Source organism: Acanthopagrus latus, chromosome 13, assembly GCF_904848185.1.
Source record: "Acanthopagrus latus isolate v.2019 chromosome 13, fAcaLat1.1, whole genome shotgun sequence".
NCBI classification, from domain to species: domain Eukaryota; kingdom Metazoa; phylum Chordata; class Actinopteri; order Spariformes; family Sparidae; genus Acanthopagrus; species Acanthopagrus latus.
This window is the reverse complement of record NC_051051.1, coordinates 20,624,847-20,648,857: the sequence shown is the minus strand read 5'-3', so window position 1 is coordinate 20,648,857 and position 24,011 is coordinate 20,624,847. Positions and strand designations below refer to the sequence as shown.

The 24,011-nt window shown below is 41.2% G+C and overlaps 2 protein-coding genes across 4 annotated transcripts in view; one reads left to right on the top strand and one right to left on the bottom strand.

The window, feature by feature from the left end:
• The window catches only part of myo7ab (myosin VIIAb), a 37,895-nt gene extending 25,056 nt beyond the window's left edge, over nt 1-12,839 (top strand). For 2 of the 3 annotated variants that reach the window (XM_037119167.1, XM_037119165.1), the window contains 21 exons: nt 545-664; nt 1,353-1,526; nt 1,647-1,874; nt 3,542-3,712; nt 3,790-3,907; nt 4,002-4,128; nt 4,401-4,570; nt 4,665-4,855; nt 5,745-5,869; nt 5,963-6,120; nt 7,095-7,248; nt 7,367-7,522; nt 7,611-7,716; nt 8,461-8,574; nt 9,265-9,352; nt 9,443-9,549; nt 9,672-9,857; nt 10,022-10,138; nt 10,564-10,647; nt 11,360-11,479; nt 11,561-12,839. In XM_037119167.1, coding sequence (XP_036975062.1) covers nt 545-664; nt 1,353-1,526; nt 1,647-1,874; nt 3,542-3,712; nt 3,790-3,907; nt 4,002-4,128; nt 4,401-4,570; nt 4,665-4,855; nt 5,745-5,869; nt 5,963-6,120; nt 7,095-7,248; nt 7,367-7,522; nt 7,611-7,716; nt 8,461-8,574; nt 9,265-9,352; nt 9,443-9,549; nt 9,672-9,857; nt 10,022-10,138; nt 10,564-10,647; nt 11,360-11,479; nt 11,561-11,653 — 2,907 coding nt within the window. In that variant the 3' untranslated portion in view covers nt 11,654-12,839. The remainder of the gene's footprint in view (nt 1-544; nt 665-1,352; nt 1,527-1,646; nt 1,875-3,541; nt 3,713-3,789; nt 3,908-4,001; nt 4,129-4,400; nt 4,571-4,664; nt 4,856-5,744; nt 5,870-5,962; nt 6,121-7,094; nt 7,249-7,366; nt 7,523-7,610; nt 7,717-8,460; nt 8,575-9,264; nt 9,353-9,442; nt 9,550-9,671; nt 9,858-10,021; nt 10,139-10,563; nt 10,648-11,359; nt 11,480-11,560) is intronic. The other variant, XM_037119166.1, reaches the window with a different exon arrangement.
• Nucleotides 12,840-12,983: 144 nt separating this feature from the next.
• Nucleotides 12,984-22,756, bottom strand: LOC119031048 (glycerophosphodiester phosphodiesterase domain-containing protein 5-like). The gene is made up of 16 exons (XM_037119169.1): nt 22,390-22,756; nt 20,571-20,783; nt 20,035-20,138; nt 19,078-19,171; nt 18,459-18,518; nt 18,195-18,293; nt 17,985-18,078; nt 16,990-17,135; nt 15,973-16,055; nt 15,679-15,829; nt 14,684-14,908; nt 14,327-14,484; nt 14,085-14,232; nt 13,908-13,990; nt 13,695-13,774; nt 12,984-13,172 (listed from the first exon to the last, which is right to left on the bottom strand). The coding sequence occupies exons 2-16, from the start codon at nt 20,742-20,744 to the stop codon at nt 13,090-13,092; spliced, it is 1,782 nt and encodes a 593-aa protein (XP_036975064.1). The 5' UTR covers nt 20,745-20,783; nt 22,390-22,756; the 3' UTR covers nt 12,984-13,089.
• Nucleotides 22,757-24,011: the final 1,255 nt, after the last annotated feature.

The following is a 24,011-nucleotide window of genomic DNA, read 5'->3' as shown; positions in this document are numbered from 1 at the left end:
TCCTGGTTTCAGTTTGTTATTGTGAGGATTTGCTGCTTTTCTGTCTGTTGTGGAAGAGTAAACTGAACATTTTGTTTTTTGCACTGTTGCTCAGAGAAAAGAAGATGCCTGAGGACGTCATCTCAGACTTTTACAATTTTCTGACATTCTATAAACTAACTCAGTAGCTGACTGAAAGTTAGCAGCAGATTAGTCAAAACTTAAAACATGCATTAGATGCAGCCCTAATTCTCTTCCTGTTGATGATTGGTCAGCTGGTGTAGACACTGCGGTGGCTAAATATTTCCAGCAATCACAAAGGTGAAACCTTTTTTTAAAATGTAAAATATTAGAGATGAATTTCATCTCATGATTTTGATTACGTTTACATTTTGCAATTGATGCCTTTATCCCCTCATTCAGAGAAAAAACCTCAGTTTACTCTTCTCTCTTCTTCATGTGTCACCTTTTACTCCACTGTGAGGATTTCCATTGGAATCGGTTTTCATGCTTCATGATGTTTGTGATTTGATGAATTCTTAATTGTCCATCCTCTGTGTTTCAGTACTTGAGGACGTTTCTGATTAACGGCCCCCCTGGTTACGCTCCATATTGTGAGGAAAGGTTGAGGAGGACGTTTGTCAACCGCACGAGGACCCAGCCGCCATCTTGGTTGGAGTTACAGGTGCTGAACGTGCCCTCTGCTCTTTTTATCAGCAAGTCTTAAAAAGCCTTAAATTCAGTTTAAGCCAAAATATTAAATGTTTTGGTATCTGACTGTACCTGTTAGGAGACTTTGTACACATGTTTTAATATTATTTAACATATTCACAATACAACAGCAACAAAATGACCAGGTTATATCATATTAAACGTTTGCGTTTATGCTTGTTAGGTGCACGATTGGCTCTATTTTAAAATCAGATAACTTCATACTGATTTCCAGGAATATTTTGCTCTTTTACACAGGCGCCTCTGAGGGTTGTCGTCATCATCCTCCGTTTAACTGATCTTAGAGTTATGAACCCTTTTACGGATCACTTTGTACACTGAACAGGCATCAACAGCACACATACAATCAGTCAAACGTTGGGAGATTTTAAATCTGAATGATGTGACAGTGACAGTAACTTGGTGGCTTTTTGTGTTTGTGAAGATATGCAGGTGTTGTCGTTCCGTCTTTTAATCAGCCTGCGATGCAGAGATGTGTCAAAAATTAATTGAGTGCACGTACCGTTTGCATCATTAAAGGGTTGAAGGACCTTAGATTCAATTTTACAGGGTTACACGGCTGTTTAAAAGTGACATTTGTAGGACGTTACAATAAATCCCTGTGGAATTACGCACTTGAACTTTATTGTGTTGCCCCTCAGGCCACTAAATCTAAGAAGCCCATCATGTTACCTGTAACGTTTATGGATGGAACCACTAAGACTCTCCTGGCAGACTCGGCCACCACAGCCAGCGAGCTCTGCAACGCTCTGGCAGACAAGATCAACCTGAGGGATCGATTCGGGTTCTCGCTGTACATCGCCCTGTTCGACAAAGTAAAAAAACACACGTTCATTTCTATATTGAAAGAGTTTATATGTCCTATTAAAAGTCAGTGTGGTCTGATAAGATGTAGCTTGTACACTGACAGATGTCCTGCTTAATGCTTGGTTCAGGTGTCGTCGCTGGGCAGCGGGAGCGACCACGTCATGGACGCCGTCTCTCAGTGCGAGCAGTATGCGAAGGAGCAGGGCGCCCAGGAGAGGAACGCCCCCTGGAGGCTGTTCTTCAGGAAGGAGATCTTCAACCCCTGGCACAACCCGGCCGAGGACTATGTGGCCAACAACCTCATCTACCAGCAGATCGTCCGAGGGGTGAAATTTGGAGAGTACCGCTGTGAGAGGGTGAGCGGCTGTGTTTGGCTTAACATGCAGCAGGTGTGCCTGAAGGCGTTTCATTGATTTGTTTATGGAGGAGGTCGATGATCAAAATGAAGACGCTGCTTTAATGAAAATAACCACTTCAGAGTTTATAAAGCAGATTACTCTGTGGAAATCGATGATGCCTCCAATCCGAGTTTCCAATAACTATGAACGGCTGCCTTTGATAGTGAGTGACGAGTCAGCTCAGCGAGTTTAAAGTCTTTAAGCACAGACGGAAAAAAAAAGGACAGAACAAAACATCTCTTGATGCAGGATTCCTGGATTAATAATTTCCTAAGATTAAAAGAAACCAGCACATTTGTACTTTTAGTTTCTGTAGTTTAAGTTATTGAATGAGGAGGACCGAGCACAGACTCTTCTTATAGACGTCTTTAAAAAAAAAAAAAAAAACAGCATTTTATAGAATAAAAGTCATCTGTGTTGCTCGCCTTCTTTGCAGGTCATGTCTCCATCTTGTGGAGAAATTAAAACAGAGCAACAAAAAGAAAAAGCAATAAATCAGACTCCAGTGTAATTTCCAACATAATCAAATCCAAATGATAAAAGTTCAGCTGAATTTATAAGGAAATATCTCAAGTGTAGTGTCATTTATATCTAAAATCCAGATCGACGCCTCACTTATGGCAGATCACTTTCTCAATGCCTTTTAAAACTTTGACTGCTATAGAGACAAAATCTAGACAGCTGGTGGACAGATTACTGACCGATGCAGTCATCACACAGGATCTCTGCTGCACGTCATCCACTGTCTCTCTCTCTTCCACAATAATTTTCTGTCCCTCTGCACCTGCTATATAGAAATGAAGCCAAAATGGAGAAAAATTAATCTTTAAAAGTGTTTGAATGTAAAGAAAGTCATTTTTAAACATATGAAGGAGTTATTCCTGTTTGGCTCCTGATGAAGAAAGAAACAGGGCAGTCAGTGTTTGGAGCTCCTTCAAGCTATTAAGCATTAAAAGACCACCAGTAGTCTATAAATATGCCTGGTAAAGGTGCTTTATCAGCCATAGTTTCCCCATCATCCCTGAAAATCAGAATCAGAACTAAAAATCATATTTATTGTTACAGTTGGGGTAGAATTAAGGTAGACCCAAATGCAGATTCACGAGAGGCAGGATGAGGAACAAAAGGTGAGCTTTATTAAAACCAAAAAGCTGAACAAGTACAAAAAACAAAAAGGGAGTTAGACCAAAAAAAGGGACAAAAAGCCAAAGTAGCAACAAAGACACCCAAACACGGTACAACCAAAAGCAAAGTTCAAATCAAACATAGAAAAACCAAAATCAAAATCCAAAAACATACCAGGCGGGGAAGAGACACAGGTAACTTCATGGACATAACACCAGGCACACAAACAACGAACTGACAAAAACGGTGGAAAAAGCAGAGACGATATACACAGACACTAACGACAAGACGAGGAACAGTTAAGGTGGAACAGCAGATGAGATAACGAAGGGGAAGCACAGAGGACAAAATACTGGGAGACAATTACTGAACATTAAATTCCCCCTCATGATCTATACAAATAATTCTGCAATTTTTCGCTAGAGAAGTCTGTAAAGGAGCAGAACGTTGTCAGTCACCAGGTCTCATGATCGTCTCTATGGCCTGTGTCTGTTCTTCAGGAGGAGGACCTGGCCGAGCTGGCCTCTCAGCAGTACTATGTGGACTACGGCTCCGAGATCCTCCAGGACCGCCTGCTCAGCCTCATCCCGTCCTACATCCCCGACAGAGAAATCACCTCCACTAAGACTGCCGAGAAGTGGGTCCAGCTGATCATCAACGCCCACAAAAAGGTATCAGAACTGACACCTCTCCGCTGCTTTCCGAACAACTTGTGCGACAGTGAATCATTTCACCCCTTTCTGTTCAGGGATTACAAAGCAAAAGGAGGCTGAACACGCAGAGGGTGAAGGAGGACGTGGTGGATTTTGCTCGTTTAAAGTGGCCTTTACTCTTCTCGCGCTTCTACGAGGCCTTCAAATTCTCAGGTTGGTACCATGAAAGCAGAAAAACACTCTCGCTGTGTCTACTGTGGGTACCTGCGGTGTGATTTCATGGATATATGACGCTGTGCTACCACAGGACCGAGTCTGCCCAAGAACGACGTGATCGTGGCGGTGAACTGGACCGGAGTTTACTTTGTAGATGAGCAGGAGCAGGTCCTTCTGGAGCTCTCGTTCCCGGAGATCACTGCTGTGTCGAGTAGCAGGTACTAACCCAGTGGGGAAAACAGCCGAGCATGTTTTACCGTCCCGTGAGAGTGTGCTGGGAGTGGAGTACAAAAGAGCAGGAACTAATGGAGCGAAACCAGTGATCATTTATCGACAGCAAAGCTGATGTCAAAAAAGACATTGTCAGGGAATATGATCATTTTAATTATGGTCCACATTATTTTAAAGGGAATGAAGGGAAGAGCTTGGTAGTTGTCTTTGTCATGCATAGTGAACAGTCTTTGGTTATAATAAAATGTTACTCTTCCAGAGGGGGTAAACTCCAGGGCCAGAGTTTTACTTTGGCCACCATCAAAGGAGACGAGTACACGTTCACCTCCAACAACGCCGAGGACATCCGAGATCTGGTGGTGTCCTTCCTCGAGGGTCTGAGGAAGAGGTCCAAGTATGTGGTGGGGCTGCTGGACTGTCCCAACCCCGGTAAGACCCCGTGATGGTCGTGAGCATAAAACTGAACCATAAGTGTCCTTTTTTTTTTTTTTTAAATGTCTTAACTGTGATATTCATCTTGCAGCAGGAGTCGACTCCACGTTCCTGAGTTTCTCCAAGGGGGATCTGATCATCCTAGACGAACACGACGGAGAGCACGTGATGAACTCCGGCTGGGCTCACGGCATCAACGACAGGACCAAACAGAGAGGGGACTTCCCTGCTGACTGCGTCTACGTACTGCCCACAATCACCCGACCTCAGTACGACTTAGTGGTGAGTTAGACAGCAACGGTCATCAACTAACAACCCTGAAATGATATGAGCTTTAATTCAGTGTAAAATGAGCGTTAAAACTTTATTTTGCATTTTAAAACAAAAAACTACTTACTTCACGTATAGTATGTTTATAAAGAACCTGAGGGGCAAGTGAAGACATTTTTTTTCTGGCCATTTATTTTGGTTTAAATTGTTTTGTCTCTTGTGTTTATGACTTTACATGATAAAAGTTTTGCCAGTTGTTTGTTCCTTAATTTTTTCCCCCACCTGTTTTAACAAATTCTCATGTGTGAAACCAAGGGGAAAATATAAGTGAATAAGCCTTACATAAAAAAAGTTTTCTCCAGCTCTTAAATTTCCTTAAGTTTCATACATGCAAAATAATTTCTCCTGAGGGGAAAAAAAAAAAAAAAAGTTCTTTTCACTTGTACTTGCAAGAATATTTTTTTTTTCTCGTAGTTTCTTAGACGCAAAAGAAAAATCTCAAATTTGACTTGATTTCACACATGGATAAAAATTAACTGGATTTTTTTTTTTTTTTTTTTCATGTGTTTCCAACGACAGAAAAAATTTGAGCAACTTGAAAATGTTATCCTGGCACAACTGGGTTTTTTTTTAACGTCATGAACTCAGGAGAGAAAACAATTCAGTTTAGATCAGACAGATAATTGATCAGCAGAATAAATACAAATCTTCCTTTGTCCCTCGGGGCTGCTGTATGTCTAATATGTGATACCAAAAATGTAAGTATTGCAGTATTTGTGTTGTTTTTATGGTTTTGATAGCAATTATTCAAACAGAAAAATATCCGTGGATGCTCTTTGTCTCGACCCCTCCTTCCCTCTCCTCCTTCCCTCTCCTCCTTCCCTCTCCTCCTCCCTCTCAGGCTCTCGTGACCATGACTCCTGATCAGAGGAGAGAATCCATCGGTTTGTCCAACATAGCCCTTTCTGACAAGGAGGATAAAACTAAAGCCTACACGCTGGAGGAGTTCTCCTACGACTACTTCAGGTGTGTTTCGCGATCCTTTACTCGTACACATGAGGTGTGTCGTTTCCTTTCCAGCGTGATCACAACCTACTCTGTGTGCTTCATCTTCTCCAGGCCTCCTCCTAAGAGCACTCTGAGCAGGGTGATGATCTCTAAGTCCAGAGGGAAGGAGCGTCTGTGGAGCTGCACCAGGGAGCCTCTCAAACAGCCTCTGCTGAAGAAAGTCCTGGCTCACGAGGAGCTCTGCCAGGAGGCCTGCCTCGCCTTCATGGATATCCTTTAATGTTGTGTGTGTGTGTGTGTTTTCTGAATGTGGTTATGGGGTCATTTGTAAGATATAGCCAGAATTTTAGTTTATAACTTTCAAACACTACTGAACTGAACTGCAGAAAGTGAAGAAACAACAGTGCTGTTGTTATGTCAAAGATGTCTCTGCTGTGAGATGTTTACTGAAGTTAGCATGCTAAAGCAGCCAGCTGCAACCCTGTCTAATAGACTTAGACTTAGACTTCTCTTTATTAATCCTTTTGGGATGACTCTCGAGAGGAAATTGGATTTCCAGCAGCTTACAAGTAGGAGAGAGGTATAAAGCTAAATATAGAAAGTAAACAATAGACAGTAAAACAATAAACTCTTATCTAAATATGGAAGTAGACAATAAATAAACAATAAACTCTTAACTATATGTACATCATATATAAAGTAGAGATAAGAATAAAAGATAAAAGATAAAATAAAATTCAATTCACGGAACATAAAAAACAAATAAGATAAATGTAGAGAGCTGTATAGAGGATGAATTTATATATATATATATATGAAGATAAATATATAGGACTGTATATGGCATTGTGTTATACAGTGGATAAATGACATTAGCAGAAATTAGCAGTTAAATTAAATTAAATTATTGCATTAAGTGGTGGATCAAGTATAATTAAGTAATAATATCACTTGGTACCTCAAGAGGTGATAGTCTGTATCAGTGGGTCTCAAACTCATTTTGTTTTCTCCCTAAAAACAAACTTCACTGTGAAAAATTGAATAATCTGAACATTTCTTTCCCTTTTACCCATGTTTTCGTCCGTTGTTTTCTTGTTTCCTGTATAAAATGTCTTTTATTTATTGGAGTAAATTGCTGCCAAACAACCGTATCTCCTGGACTGTAGCTGCCAATATCAGGTCCGATAGATTTTCTGCTCCAGCATCAGATGCACGTCCCTGTTGTCCTTGACTTCAGCTGCACCTGTGATGAAGTACATGGGCGACTACCCGTCCAAACGGGTCCGTTCAGTCAACGAGCTCACAGATCTGATCTTTGAAGGAGCGCTGAAGGCCGAGCCGCTCAAAGACGAGATCTTCTGTCAGATCCTCAAACAGCTCACCGATAATCACATTAAGTACGCTCGAAACACACGCACAAACAAGATTTCAACAACATGGTGGTCAAAGAAAGTTTCTTCTGACGTAATTGGTGTGTGTGTGTGTGTGTGTGTGTGTGTCTGGGTGTGTGTGCAGGTACAGTGAGGAGAAGGGCTGGGAGCTGCTGTGGCTCTGCACTGGTTTGTTTCCTCCCAGTAACATCCTGCTCCCTCACGTCCAGAGGTTCCTCCAGGCCAAGAAACATTACCCGCTGGCTCCAGACTGCATGCAGCGGCTGCAGAAAGCCTTACGGTATCACGCGCGCAGGCACACGCCCCTCCTCGTCTGTTGCGCTCAGCTGACATCAGTTTCCTCTCTAATCTCTGTTATCCGTTTGTAGAAACGGATCGAGGAAGTACCCCCCTCACCTGGTGGAGGTGGAGGCCATCCAGCACAAAACCACTCAGATCTTCCACAAAGTGTATTTCCCTGACGACTCAGACGAGGTCAGTGATGACTGAACTATTAATGATATGCAGTAACTGGAAAGTTAATTTGTGGGGATTATACTTATTGCCATTAACAACATGACTGGTTTCACATGTTCAGCAGTTAGACTGAGAACATTTGTTGACTCACAGTATACAGTATATACATGAATGTAAATATATGTATAATTTACTTTTACCGGTACTTTTGATGTGACATTTAATATCAAATACTCTGAGATACTTTTACTCAAGTCAGTATGAGTTATTTAAACTTTTAACAAAGTAATATTTCAGTCTGATTTATTTGTACACACATGTATGACTTTCAGGTACTTTTTACAACACTGATGTTAACAAACTCATACTCTCATCAGTGTTAATGAGTTTTCTCTACCTGTGAGATTGTTACATATATTTAGCATTTACTATTAAAAACATGTTTGTTCCTTGTGGAAAAGGTTGTTGCTGTTTAGCACAAGTCTTATCATGTGCCTTTAACACTTTTACATTTTAATAAAACATCTAAAAGCTTCTGAACGATTTTTATCATTCACAAAGGTCGGAAATGGTTCAGTATCATCCTTCAATTAAACTGAAATCATGAAAGCAGTCATAGTTGGAGATGTATGGTCTTCACCCCACATCATCAACATTTTATATTTGGCCCTTCTGTGAACATTTTTGCCATATAGATAAAAAGTTTCCTCACTTTTTTTACACTCTCACAGTTTTTCATCGAGCAGCTTTTTGTGTTCGCAGGTGTTTGAAGTGGAGTCGAGCACCAAAGCCAAAGATTTCTGCCACAACATCTCTGGGCGTCTTATGCTCAAATCCTCCGAAGGCTTCAGTCTGTTTGTGAAGATCACCGACAAGGTGACGACTGCAGTACCTGCTTTCTACTAAATACAGACTGAGTAATTTAGTGACCACAAGATACAAAGTACATCTGAGTCACGACCAAAAAGTACAATAGCTACCTCATCTCGTTTAGCTAGATGACTGGAATCTATAAAAAATCTCCTCGACACATTCAGTTAAGGATTAAAGACCATGAACATTGTTTGGCCTTAGTTTTGTTTTATGTCTTGATTGTTTATCCATTTTTTTTTTTACGTATTAATTTTTAGCAAATTTATCGATTGTATTTTTTTTTTTCCTTTTGTCACTTAAGATTTTTGTCACACTGAATTTATTGACGCGAATACAATTGTTTATGAAGTTGAATCCGGTTGGTTATTAAATGGTAAAACATGGCAGGGGGATCTGGTGGATCTTAAAAGGGGGCCTGGTTTCGTTCATCTAACGGTGTCTATGATTTATTGCATTTTTGTATAAATGCTTAAAAAGAACACATCGTTAGCGGTGCACATGAGAGAAGTAAGCCTTTCTTCCGGTGTCTGACCGGCTGTGAATCAAACATGACACGTTTTCATGAAAACATCAATTCAAGGGCTTTATGACTTGTGACAGTCATGAACAGACCTCGGCTGATTGTTTTGTTGGTGCTTTTAACACTCATCTCACGCATAAACATGTTCAAATGCTGGTTTTCTGGCTCTGCAGGTCATCAGCGTTCCTGATGGCGACTTCTTCTTCGACTTTGTGAGGCACCTCACCGACTGGATCAAGAAAGCCAGACATGTGAAAGACGGTAAAGAAGATGATCTTTTCTGTAAAGCTCATGTGTTTTATAGTTCCCACTGATTTAACTTCCTCCAACTGTTATCTGTTGGGTGTGCAGGTGTAGTGCCTTCACTGACGTATCAGGTGTTCTTCATGAAGAAGCTGTGGACGAACACTATGCCAGGGAAAGACTCCATGGGCGACTCCATCTTCCACTACTACCAAGTGAGTGTCAGCATTCAGATCCTTCACGTAAAAATACGAATAAGACTCAGAAAATATTCCACGTAAATGTTGACATTTAAACTCCGCACACAGACATGCTGCATTTCTGCTTCTCTCTACAGGAGCTGCCCAAGTATCTGCGAGGCTACCACAAGTGTCCGAAGGAGGAGGTGCACCAGCTGGCGGCGCTGATCTACAGGGTGAAGTTTGAGGAGGATAAATCAAACTTCCAAAACATTTCCAAGATCCTGAAGGAGCTCGTCCCTCAGGATCAGATCAGACACCTGTCCCCCGACGACTGGAAGAGGGTGAGCCGACATGTCGGAGCAGCAAAAAAAAAAACAAAAAACCTGAATATAACCAAGGGTTTCATGGCAAAAGAGTCCAACAAACACGGACGCATTCTAATACTGAACCGACCCTCAGAGTGTTTATCTCTCCCTGGTGTGTCCTCTCTGTTTCTCCCTCTCAGTCCATCATGGCGCTGTTCAACAAGCACGCAGGAAAAACTCGAGAAGAAGCAAAACTCGCCTTCCTCAAGATCATTTACAAGTGGCCCACGTTCGGTTCTGCCTTCTTTGAAGTCAAGGTAAACACGTTTGCTGCTGCTACATATTTTTATGTTGTTTTATTATTTTGTCTTTATTAGAAGGTAAATTCAAGCATTCAGGTTTTCATTTCCTATTAGCATTAAATTAAAAATTCTCTTCACGCAGGTCAGTTTCAAAATAAAGTATATTTTATTTTATAATTTTAACTACTTTGTGTACTGCTTGGTAGTTTAATCTATGGCAAACTATTATCACTTATTAGTTGATTTATATTCTGTATTAGTAATCTGAACTGACAAAGTGCCTTGTAACCAACACTTTCAAAGCAATGAAGTGGAGAGCTGTAGCAGATTAGGAGAGAGAGAAGTGGAAGAAAGCAGAATTTCAAATCACAAGTAACTCAAAATTGTAAATGTACTTTCCACTGCCAGTTTTATTTTCATTTCTGTTCTTTGTTCCGCAGCAAACAACTGATCCAAACTACCCAGAAACCCTCCTGATAGCGATCAACAAACATGGAGTCAGTCTCATTGATCCCAAGTCTAAGGTGAGTCCACGTCATTCATATATTTGTGCACAGTAGTTTGCTATTTTGGGAGTAAGGTTGTTCTCTGAAATACATGTTACAGTATTAAAAAGTAAAAGATAAAACTCCTGTTTGTGTTTTTTATAGATTGAAGGTTATTTTGGGTCTCTTTTCCTTTTTTTTCCTCCTTGACGTTTTTTGAAAAATCCTCTCCGAGCTATTTTTCACATCTTTTTTTTTTTGTTTGTTACGTGATCAACATCTTATGTGTTTGGGGCAGAGTGCATCACATCCGCTCCTAAAAAAACTGGTGCAATCAATCACTTCTCATGTGGTTTTGTCGAATATTGCGATCGTTTACTGTCCGAGATCATCTGTTGAGTATTCCTGAAATCAGTTGTGTAGTTTGTGCGGCCTCGTGTCAACAGTCTGGGTTAAAACTCTGTTGTGCTCTGAGTTTTGTGATCTGGCTTTTCCTGCTCAGTCTGTAAAAAAAGGGGCTTCATTACCCATAATCCACCCATGAACCTTAAAAACTGGAACTAAGGATTTAAATCTTAGTCAGGATGGTTTGAAGGTGCATATTTCTGCACCAAAACCTTTTTTCTTTAAATGTGCAATAGCTTGTGTGTTTTATCTGTAATGTCCTTGCCGGTCTGAGTGTGTGTATGATATGCACTGTATGTGTACAGCGCTGTATCTGAGCTCATCTGACTCGTTATGTTACCTGCAGGACATCCTCACCACTCACCCCTTCACTAAGATCTCCAACTGGAGCAGTGGAAACACGTATTTCCACATCACCATCGGAAACCTGGTCCGAGGCAGCAAACTGCTGTGTGAGACCTCACTGGTGAGACACTGAACGCACCGTTATTCTCATACAGACTGTCATTTAGTACAGACTGTCTGACCTTTGACCTCAACCCTTCAGGGCTACAAAATGGACGACCTGCTGACCTCTTACATAAGCCAGATGCTGACGACCATGACCAAACAGCGATCGACCCGAGGCAACAGCAAGTGAGCGGGCGGCTGGAAACTCATCGAAACTCAGACTTACTTCACACATGGACTGCGTTCTTTAAAATGTCCCACAAAGTGTTTTCACGGCAGTTCATTGGTGGTTAACTGTGTCACTGTAATGCCAACGTTTTCATTCATGTTGTTATGTATCGGCCCTGTCTTAAATCTCACATATTGCCTTTAAATGATCTTTTCCCACCATCGGCAATTTGGATTTCTTTCTATGAGCATTAAAATCACTGTTCTCGGTTGATTACCACCAATATAATTATTAGATTTTTTTGAGACAGAATTTAACACCCCAGTTTTTGTTTTGTTTTTTTTTTTTAAATTGCCAGCATCTCTGTCAAGACATCAAAACAATATCCTAGACTTTAGTTAGATTTACAAACAAAAGCTGATCCCTCACTGTCACCGATGACCAAAGCAGATTTGTTAATTTCTTGTTCTTGTAAGTAGCTTTGTTATCAGTTCACCAATCCAACGTCAATTATAGTCTCTTCTGAATGTTTTAGATCAAATCGCTTAAAAAAAATAGACACCAAAGCAAACCCACTCACATTAAAGGACTGTCAGTCTTCTTTTAGTTTCCTTTCATGTCATCGGTTTGTTTGTTTGTCAATTCATGCAGTCAAAACATATATGAATATGAATATGATACGTATGAAGAAGAAACTCAGTGCTGTGAACTGTTGTGAGTTAATCTGGATTTAAAACGTATTTAAGTATAACCTTTTTTTTTTTTTTTATTGCATTGTTAGTCATGGATGTCCGAATGTGTGCCACAAAGTTCAAACACCACCTCCGTGTATGTTGATCCACGGTAGTTAGCTTCAGGTGAACAGGTAAAGTAGACAGTGACTGATTTCATGTCATATTTTCTACATGTACTGAACCATTAGTGTTGATTTGTAAGCATCGGGTCATAATCATCAATATTTGTTTATATTAAGGAGAAATTGTTTCATCCATGATGTGACCACGTTTCCTGATGTAGACATGAATAAATGACATTTTGCAAAGAGAACAGAGACGTTCATTTCTCTCTATGTGCTGCTGAGGAAAGAGACAGAGGAGCTTAAAAAAAACACCTAAATGATGTTTGAAAATATTCTTTTAATTTTGATGTGCCAGATTGTGAATCTATATCTTAGAGGGATCTTTTTATTTGGTCGCCTTATGCTAAGCTAACCAGTCACTGAATGTATTTAATGAATATAAAAGTGGCCCTTTAAAAAGTGAAATCTTTTATTTCTGTGATTAAAAATCACTTTTACAAACATGCGACTTAGAGGAACATCTATGATAAAACAGCGGCTAACAAAGTGAAGAAATGGTTCCATCACTTTATTTCATTAAAGTGCATTTGACACAGTATAATGGTGAGATCTGACAGGTTGGCAGTATGAGGCTCAGGGTTGCCAGGTTGGCATATGGTCAGTGTTCAGTCACAGTTGCCAGGTTGAATGTCCTCTCTGCTTGGGAGTTCGCACTGGAGACCGACCAGATGTCACTCATCTCTATGATGGGAGGCGGAAAAAGCAAAAGATTGTTTGATTTCAGTCATGTTAAGACAGACATGAACACCACAGACGAGGGAAAAGCTACAGCATGAAAATACAACAAAATACGACTAATATGTAAACCGTCACATTGCATAATCTTTAATCAGCATTCACTAAAGCCTTTATTTCTCAGCCTCTGGAGCAGAAATAACAACCATTTAAGAGTGTTCGACTTTGGCTTTAATCAGAAATGACTGCCTTTGCTTGAATGTTCATTAACAAACCACAATGCATTTAATCAGTCTCATCCAATACACGCTCACGCACCAGGCTCTAAAAGGAGAGATGCAAATGTTGCATCCTGTATTAATTGGTCAGGAGACAGTACACAGCAGGAAACAATGCCTCTAAATCTCAGTTGTTGATTTTTTCAGTCCTCCCTATTTTTAACAACCCAAGGATGATAAGTACATAGATACCCATAAAAAAAATTGGCATGTAGGTAACCTTTCGTCACACTTCCTCACCGCAGCTCACCTGTTTTGAACTTGCTGTAAGTGCTGTTGTCCAGCGTGATCTTGCTGCCCGAGCAGAAAGCCAGTCCTCGCTCTCTCCACCTGCCAGAGAACACAACATGTGACTCCTGTTTCACAAAGATCCAGCTGCCTGCTTGGGTCACTGCCACATCTACAGACGGCGTGCATCTTCCTGCTAAACGGCTCTGTTTGTGACTGCGTGTGTGATATTCACCAGTGAAAGATGAAGATGATGACGATCAGCAGGAGGGACAACAGATCAGTGAGAATCCACATCAGGTTATACTCGTCCGGAGTCTGAGAAACAGGGAGCAGAGGAGTTTGAGTGTTCCGTACGCACTGTTCGGTGCTGTCAAGACAAATGCAGTGGAGTAAAAACTGCGTGAACTACCATGAGGAAGAGCGGCGTCCTCATGGTGCCGAGGAGCTGCGGAGCGTTGGTGGTGACCGAGTGGACTCCACTGCACCAGGCCAGAGAGTAGAGCCACGGCTGGCTGATCACATACAGGTTGGTGGTGATGTTCACTGCAGCGTACTCCCTGCACGCGAAGAGGAGGAAAAGTCATGATGTGTCACAAAATAAACAGTCTTCGACACCCACACACACACACACACACACACACACACACTGACCTGACGAGCTCAGTGGACATGGAGCTGTAGTGCAGGTTGAGTTTGACGATGTGGTTCCTCTGGAGCTCCTCCAGGGGGAGCCGACTGCCAGAGGTCTGCTGGAGCTCAGGATCCATCTCCTGGACCAGAGCCCTCAGGTCTGATGGCAGCCACAGCACCTGGAGACACACACACACACACACACACACACACACACACACACACACACACAGAAACACACATGTAGGTGGACAGGAAGTGGTCAATCAGACTTTACCTGACGTGTCATCATCGGGGGGACTGGGGTTTCTGGTTTAGCTTGTTATTAGAATTTGTTTCTATCCCTGACATCCTCCGTCAACCATCAGACAGCCTCACCTGTGCGGAGTGAACGGAAGACTCGTTGTGGATGACCTCCAGCGTGCGTTGGATCCAGGTGTCTCTATACGGGTGACCTCTGGGCGGACGGTAGAGGTCAAAGATCACCAGCTTGTCTCTCTGAGCTGCCAGCTGGAGGAAGGTCCGCAGGCTGCACACGGGCTGCGTTCCCGCCTCCCGCCGCTCGTCTGCTCCCAGAGAACCGACCGTTCCAAACGGGTCGTGCTGGAGGGGACCACCGTCGATATCTAATTAATACTGTGACATAACACGCCGCTCAATATGTTCCTCATCTGCCAGCTGATGTGTCGCATATGTGTTGACAACAGCCATGTATGTTTGTACACATCTTTAACACTCTGCCTGTTTCGTATATTTTCTACTTGTTTGATTGTGCGTCTGAAGTTGTATTTGATATGTTAAGTGTGCGCATCTTCCTCACATCTGTCTCTTTAAGTCAATTTCCAAGTCATGAAACTTACTCCAGCTCTGACAAGCATGTCAAGTATTCACATGCACACATTTAAAATATTTTTTGCTTTTTCCAGTTTGACTTTAAAGGTGAACTCCTCCAAACTATCTGAACTATTACCTAGTCAGTTCGATCATCTTGCGGAGAATAACTCTGTTGGGCTTCAACTAATAACTGCTTTCATTTCTGATTTATTAAACTGTTATTTCTTGATTTATTGATGTAATAAATAAGTCCTGAAGCCTGTTTTGTCTCTCTGATAGTCAAAAACCAGCATACAGTAATTTAACTGAGCGGCTGAAAGTTTGTCTTCTATCTTTGCCTGAAAAAAACTTGTTAAAACTGCAGATTAATTTTCTGTCAGTCAACAAACTGATTGATTCAAGGATGAATGTTTCAGCCCTCCTGTTCAGCACGTGGGGAAAAAAACTTGATTACTTCTTCTGTGGCTATGGAATAAACAGCACTAACCACCACAACAACAGAGCAGACTTTAATGAACTCAACAAAATAAAACACTCACTGAGAGGAACCAGGCCCCGGCGTTCAGGCTCTCCAGTTCAGCCCAGGTGAACATGGCAGCCGGGTTGCCGGTTCGATTGGGGAAAACCTCGTGGACGTTGGTGGTCCGCTGGAGGGTGTGGTCGTGCATCAGGAAGGGGACGCCATCAGAGCTGCGACCGCGACATGACAACAGTATCAACTAGAGCGGCCAGTATAACAGAACAGAACAACACTTTGGTCTCTTTTGAAATATTCATATAAATACATACATAACACACACGTACATTCTTTATGCAGTGAGCTGCTGACTGACCTGATCGTGACATCAGTCTCCAGACCTCCGCTTCCTGTTTCCACAGCCTTCTGAAACGACATCAGTGTATTTTCTGGAGCCAGCTGCAAATGGATTTACACACAATGACAGGTCATCTGAACATTCACATGATGGCGCTGAAACTTACATCCGTGCTCAGTACATGCAGGGGGCACGCGCTATGAAGTGTAAACATTTTGACAGCACTTTTTACAGTGTATAGCGCTGAAGGGAGGCATCGTGCCTGGACTACAAACAACGGGACAGGAAGGATGTGACAGGGTTACCGGCATCCAAACACCAGGAACACACAGTATCACAGAACTTATTCTGCTTCACGCGGCACTTTGCATTGATTTGCCGTGTCCACATTTAACAAAAAAATGGTAGTATAAGGAGCAGGAAACTTTAAGTGAAATGAGTTTGCCGCCCTTCCAGGTCATTTTGCTGGTGTAAGAAGATAAAACCTTTTCCAGAATAATTGAAGAAATATTGATTATTGTAGTCAGAGCGGTGATTAGTCAATTAGGAAAATGAATCGGTAAATATTCTCATTATCGGCTGCTAATTGTTTTTTTTTTTACTTAGGGGTGTGTTTAATCCGACAATTTCTGAATTTAACAACAAGTAAGAGATGGCAGAGAAAATATACAATCTCTATCCTTTAGACTATTCGGGGAAAAAAAACAAGCTAATTGCTGCGGGCTCACTGTGAATGATTTTTTTTTTTTTTGGCCTAAACTCTTAAATCAAGGAAATAATCCACAGTTTAGTCAATAATGACAATAGCTGCGAGCTGTAGACTAGAAACAAAATTAGTTGCCATCTTCATTTTTCTTTGCATTCCTGTTTTCGTCCAGAAGACTCGAGTCTCATGCTGGACTGGATCAGGGTACCAGTGTTGCATATTGCCGTCAGTGAGACAATTGACCGAAAACACCTTTGAAAAATAGATCAATAATTACACGAGGATTAATGACCATAGCTGTTAAAGCGTCTCGTTAGACCACTGCTCACCATGGGGGCCCCTCTGTGGCCGATGAGGGCCGGTGCAGGGCCCAGCGTCCCCTCCTTTTTGATACAAGGAGAATACAACCCGAGGGGCACCAAGTAGAGAGCAGACAGGATGCTGAGGTAGACCCCCATGATCAGGCCCCGCCTTACTGAAACACAAACCACACTCACTCTCAGTTCAAATGCAAGTTTACTTGTTAATATCTTATTAATCGAGTCACATTATGTGGATCAGGGTCTCTGTAGGTCCTAAAAAGTCTTATATTTAATGTGATAAATACTGTCCAAAACTTTTAATTGTCTTTAATTATCAGATGTCATCATTTCTTCATGTCAGAATCTCTTCTGCATGAGTTCCCCGTTTGTTTTTATGTGTTGAAATATTTTTAACCTACTACTGAACCTAATATTATACTTTATACCTCCAAAACATGATCCATGGTCCAAAAACCAGTCGCGAATTTGGTTAAAGTAATCTTAGAAAGGTCCTGAGTCCGAGATCTGACACATGTACAGTTATTTACAGATTATATATACAGATAGCAGTGGAATCTTCAAAACAGGTCAAATTCAATTTTAAAAGCTTTCTTTTTTTATTCTGGGAAAGGCCCTTGTTGGTTTTAAAGTTACAAGACAAGAGCAAGTGTAAAAATACAGGTCTGGGCAAAAAAAAAAAAAAAAAAAAGATTTTTACACAGCTTTTGTGAAGGTTAAATAAAACATAACCTGTTAATTAGTGAGTTTTATAGCTGCTGGTATGTAGATTTGTTACCTTTGGACAGAGTGAAGCTAGCTGTTCCCCATGTTTCCATTCTTTTTCTTAAGCTAAGTGCTTGCTGACACCGGTTTTATATTTAGGAATGCAGGTTTGAGTCCCCTCATCTTTTTTTATCAAAGAAAATCAAATAGGAAAAATGTGTTCTATAGTCTAGAGAGGCCATTGTTGTTTTACTTGACACTGGCACAACTTTCATTCAAACAAAATATGTGCACCTCACCTCTGCTGTTCATACGAAAGAAATGCAAAGCTACCGGCCAAGCCAGCGCCGTCATCAGTAACACTCCACCCAAATGTAAATAAGGCGCCGTCACCTGGTCAGGTTATCAAACAAAACAGGTGTCAGGAGTGTGAACCACGCTGAGGAAAATATGAAAACTGGTGGGAGGAGGAGGAGGAGGAGGAGGAGGAGGAGGAGGAGGGGAATCACCTGGAAGGAAAGTAGTAAAGTCTTCCATTCTTTACTCCACAGGTCAGACAAGACGGCCGTGGCTACGATGGAGAACATCAGGCTCACCAGGATCCCGATCTGACAAAGAGCCAACATTAACATCCACCCCACAATTTATATTCGTGGTCCCGTTTGTATCGTCTGTGATTATTAAATAAGCATATTGATTCTGCTGTCGATATAATAACTGGTCCTGTAGGTGAGACAAGGAGGAGGAGTTTAATAATAATAATCTTTATTTACCTTGTGACTCCAGTGTAAATAGAGTTTCTGGCCCTCTGACAACAAACACACAGCCAGCAGCTGCACAGACAAAGACACATTCAATCTGATTAACTGTACACAGTCATGTTATAACTGCAGTAGAAGTCACAGATAGACCAGTATTTACAATGCAGTACGTAATTTCGTATTCCGAAGCCTCCTCAATGTTTTCAGACAGCTAAGACTAGAGCGCTTACTCTCAACTCCTGCGCTCAAGACCGACTGAGACATCCCTCTGTTTTGTTCAGAGGAGAGCAGTTTTTGCAGACAGTAAAGCTGAAGACATTTACACCACTCTCATGTCTCGCCAGAGCTGGGAGGCTATTAGCTTAGCTTAGCATAAAGACTGAAGGCAGGGGAGACACATCCAGTCTGAGTCTGGTCTTGAATCAAATATTTAAAAATCTGTGAAATGAGCGATCTTAAGATTCGTAGGTTTTCAAGATGTCAAACTATTCCTATCAACACTTGCAGAAAATATTATTCAATCGCACTAAATGACTGGCCTTGCAAAACTCTAACAACTACTTCTAAGAAACAAACATTGATCTAAGTTGTCACACAAGGCTCTTTTATCAGTGATGCGTCTTCTCCTCACCATGAGCACCGTGATGTAGGTGAAGAAGCCTGCGGCAATGACGAGCAGCACCACAGACCAGGGAAACCAGAAGCCCAGGTTCCCAAAGTTAAACCTGCACAATCGAGGGCCAATTCAGGCACACGGGTAGAGATGGAAAGACTGTTAGTGATTGAAACAACAATGCAAGAAACAAAAAAGGATTTGGCACGTTACTCTGCTCGCGTATGAAAAAGCAACCGTTGTTTTTACACGTGATTTTGCATGTGACTTCAAAAGACTTTGTTGTCAGTCCATCAGTCGTGCATAACATCTTTAGAATAATAATTTAACTACTGATTCATTATTTACCAAACGGTAAAACAAATCTTCCATCTTTTGACTACAGGTTGTTTACATCCCTGAATACACCGGCAACTATTCACTCAGTGGATTTTTAGTTCATGTCAAAGGCTCATCTGGTGTTCAGCGTCTTTAAACAAAGACTCGTAAAAACCTGGTTTCTCCTGCAGGCGTTATTTATGGCTGAAGCTGAGGTTGGATTACCAACATGGGAAACAGACGGTGGTCCACAGAGCTCCAGATTTACTGTGTGTTAACTGCTCTGCGCTAATTTAACTGAACTGTTCTCAGGAATGCACACCTCAACGCGCAAAACCCACTGACATGATGAGGCCTTAATGTGATTTCAGCTGTATCACCTGCATCATAATCTAGTTTGAGAACCTTAATTGTATCAATTGTGTGTTTCTTCATGTATGTTCAATATTCTTTAATTATGTTTCATCAAAACTGCCACACGGCAAGCCTGGAGCTGGCAGAAAGCACTGACAGCATGCACAGAGAGTGGGGTGAACACAGGGTTAAATACAGGGAAAAGAGCTCCTTTCTACTCTTGGAGCAGGTCGACACTACTGTGGCTACAGCGAGGTGATTACACATGATTGCACTATAAACTGCAGGTATGACTCAACGCACCAGTCGAAGTCATTGTAGTCGTTCTTTGCTTGTCCCCAGAAGTAGAGAAACACCAGTGTTAGGCAGAAGGCCGCCACGAGCAGAGCGAAGCTGACGCCTTCCAACTGTCAAAGACAACAAAACATGAAACCCAAGTTGTTTTACATCGAACTTTAACACAAAGAGGTTTTTTTTGTTTTTTTTTCTCCGGTTATTGCCTTGTTTCTTGGAAATCGGTCTTTGACCTCCAGGGCGAGAGAGGAATTTAAACAGGAAACCTCTCTAGTGGCTGTGATTGTAAAAAAAAAAAAAAAAAGAAAGAAAAGAAAAAAGGTTTGGGTCTGGCTTAAGTAGTTTGTAAAAGATCAATGAGTCAGTTTCTCCAGACTTTTATTTTAGTAGGACTGGAAACATTTCTTGAAGGGCACTTGGATCGTCATGGGAAACTAAAACTCTCACTTGCAGCCCATTATTTCACCATTTCTGCATACTGAGATGGACAATGAGCGGACCAGACGTGGCCGGTGCACCTCTTTGTGTTGGACGCTGGTTCTGACCTTGCTGCAGCAGCAGTCTCCCGGCTGAGTGCAGTTCCTCTCGTAGCGTCTCCACTGGCAGCCGTACAGACCGGCCAGACACGACACCAAAGGCCGGTGCTCGTAGCGCCGCAGGAGTTTAGCGCGAAGGCCACGCAGCCGGCCGAACTGCAGCTGGGATATCGTGGACGCCATGTGCTCATAAACACTCCGACACACCTTCCATCCTGCTCACTGAAACACAACAAAGTCATGTGGGAATCTCTTGTGAAATACCACCATATCATAAAGTGTCACACTTTAATATAGAATTAACATTTAAATATAAATACACTTATTTGACACCACATTCTGTAATATTTCTGTTCAGACCTGAAACATGACTTAAAAACAACTACACATATAATGGCGCTAATTCCAGCTCCAGTTAAGTCTCAGCAGGATATCTGCTTGGCTCAGGGCGGCCAGAGGTCTGTTCTTGTTAACTACTCTTTAAGGACAAAATAAGCGTTGCTCCGTTGCAGTTTCCAGAGAAGTAAAAGCTTCAGATTTACAGAAACCTCATTCATTTGTGTTGACCTTCACCCTCTTCCCGGCTCTTGTGCAAACTCAGGCGTGTTTCAGGTGATTATCTTTTGCGGCAGGGCAAAAGGACAGTTCACTTAATTGCAGTCCTCACTGAGTGATGGTTTAAAATTACACCTTGGTCGCGATTAACTTGATACATGTTCTATTATCGATGAATCAGCTGAAAGATATTTGATCACCAACTGTTCTGGGAATCGATGAATTAAATCAGTCAATATTCAAGTAAAAAATGTCAGCGTTTTAGCGGTTCTATCGTTTTAAATGTAACAACTTGCTGATTTTTTAACGTTTACTTTTTATGAGAGTACACTATAAAATTTGGGGTTTTGGAAAGTGGGTTGCTGGCCAATAGACGAAAATAAGATTTAAATAATTGGCAGATTACATGCATATACTGCAATATCATACTAAATAAAAAAGGATATGCAGACAGCTTATACTGTTAAAACTCTGAAAGGAATAAATGTGCAACCATCTGTGAACTACTTGAGTTTGTACTTTAGTCGCGGTAATTATTTACTGCAGACCTATTACTATGTTGTATGCCTGACAAAAACTAACCTGTTGTTTACATGAAAATTCTTCTGTAGTAAAGCAACAATGAAGGACATGCATTATTTATGCACAACTGCAGTCTAAGTAAAACAAACCTGTCGGTGGTGTCACTCTTTGCAGTGAAGGTGCTCTAGGGTTTGAACAGTTCGTGAACTTTCTATTCAATAATCAATCAACCAATCAATCAACCGATCAATCAACCAATCAGTCAATCAATCAATTAATCAATGATCAATCATTCCAAATTCAGTGTTGTCTTTCTTATAGACATAAACACAACAGAAATTAGTATTAACAAATTGTCCTTATGTTGGTAAATCCCACACACATATCATGTTCAAACGTTTCATCAAATCGTAAACACGCTTTGTTGATGTGATATACATCCCAAGCGTGTGTCGTATGTCAGCCGAATTAAAGTCAGCATCCTAGTCATTCGTGAAACCTGTTGATTAATTAGAATCCGCTATCCGGCTTGGCAAGCGAGCACGATAATCCCAAAATGACGGATTTTTTCAATTCAGCCTGGTGATTCATACCACAGAAAAGAGACCACGGGATGTATTGAGACCTAGTCAGAGCTGAAACATGAAGCTGATCATCACCCGAAACGCACCGATGCCAAAGAGCTGTTTCGGTATCGTTGATGTGGCCGCACATTATTCTGATATCAACATGTACCGCTGGTTATCTTTACCTCCAGGTCGGTTCTCCCTTGCGATGAACGGCAGAGAGGCAGCCGCAGTGCGCAGTTCTTCCTCGGTAATCTGATGTGGAGCTGGTGGCCTCGGAGGATGAGGTCGTGTCAAGCTGCCCGGAGTTACTCATCCATAAAATACTTCCACTTAAACTTGCAGTTTTGCAGCATCTGGATCGGATTAACGGACATCTAACTGCAACAGTGGTTTAGACAGCATCGCCTAATACGCTTTAGTTTAATGGGATTGAATCAATGTCTTCCATTTTAAACTCACGTTGTTGCTGATGCAACACACATAACATCTGACGGGAAACACCAACATTGTTATCAACGCTCACAATTCATATTGTGACTCAATATGGCAAATGAATAGAGCATTACAGTGGAAAAGAAAAGAGTCGACTAAAATAAACAAGGACGTGCTTTTATTTTGAAAATTGTCACGGAAATGGTTGTGTGAATAGTGTTTCCCTTTCCACGTGTTGCTGTTGATGCCCTGCACCAGACCTCTGTATCACCCACTGCCACCTGTTGCCACGGTGACGCAAACACACCGTTACATCAGATGAATCCAGGTGAACATGTTTTTTTTTTTTTTTTATTTCCCAACTCTAAGAGGGACATTTTGTTTGCAAAAGGCATTGAACACACACACGCACACACGCTCACACAGAATGAGCTGAATGATAATGAATAATCAAGTGATAGACTTAAATATCCCAATATCCCAAACTAATTTCTGCACAGTGAAATCATTAACAGTGCATACACTTACTCGAAGTAAAGCAGAGATCAAGACAAAACACTCTGCAAAGACTAAAGGTGTAACAAAAGGAGTAGTACAATCGTGTTATAATACAGTTTTTGGACACAGTTTTGCTCACCTCTGTTGTTACAATCTTCTTATATGTGTACTTTTTAAAATATTAATGTGTATTTTCCGATTTTATTTTTCTTTTATTTGGTCTGTTCTGTACAGGCCACACCTATTGCATTTCTTTCTGAGGTTTCCTACATTTGTCCGCCCTGTTAAAAGTTTATTTTCTCCTGGGAGTTTTTCCTTTCTTGGATCAAGGGTCTAGTGGCCTCAAGTAGCCTACATCAGCTCATTCGTCTTTGGCTGATACGTCTTTATATTTTGTCTGATAATGGTTTTGTTTAGTTTTTTCTGTTTACATGTTCGAAATAAAATAATAACTAAGCTAAAAACTAAACTGTTACATTTCTGCATTAAAGTGTTTGAAAATGACTAGATCTTTGTTGATTTGTTGTCGACTACTACTGAAGTTATCGTACATTTTTCAAAAAATGTTCAAACTCTCAAAAGCCCCAACTTCCTGTAGAGTCAGATAGTGAGGAAGTTGCAGAATGACAGTCAAAGTAATGTGAACACACCTTTAAAACATGACACCGTCCGTTAACTTTTCTGACTGTTTTAATAGATAATAGCGGTTAATTAACTATGGAGACAACAACTCCCATGATCCCACACGACTTACTTCTTTTTTGTTTTGATTAAGGGACCTCCAGGTGCAGAAAATACATACCGTGCATGTCAGACAGACTCATCTCGCTCCAGTTTCTTTTGTCTCTTCGGAGCCTCCAATAGTAAAAGTCAA

Coding starts and splice junctions, on each gene's coding strand:
- LOC119031048 (XM_037119169.1), bottom strand. CDS start 20,744: ATGGCGTCCACGATATCCCAGCTGCAGTTCGGCCGGCTGCGTGGCCTT. Junction 19,172..20,034: donor GACTACAATGACTTCGACTG/GTGCGTTGAGTC, acceptor TCGATTGTGCAG/GTTTAACTTTGGGAACCTGG. Junction 17,136..17,984: donor CTTTCGTATGAACAGCAGAG/GTGAGGTGCACA, acceptor TTTGTGTTTCAG/TAAGGCGGGGCCTGATCATG.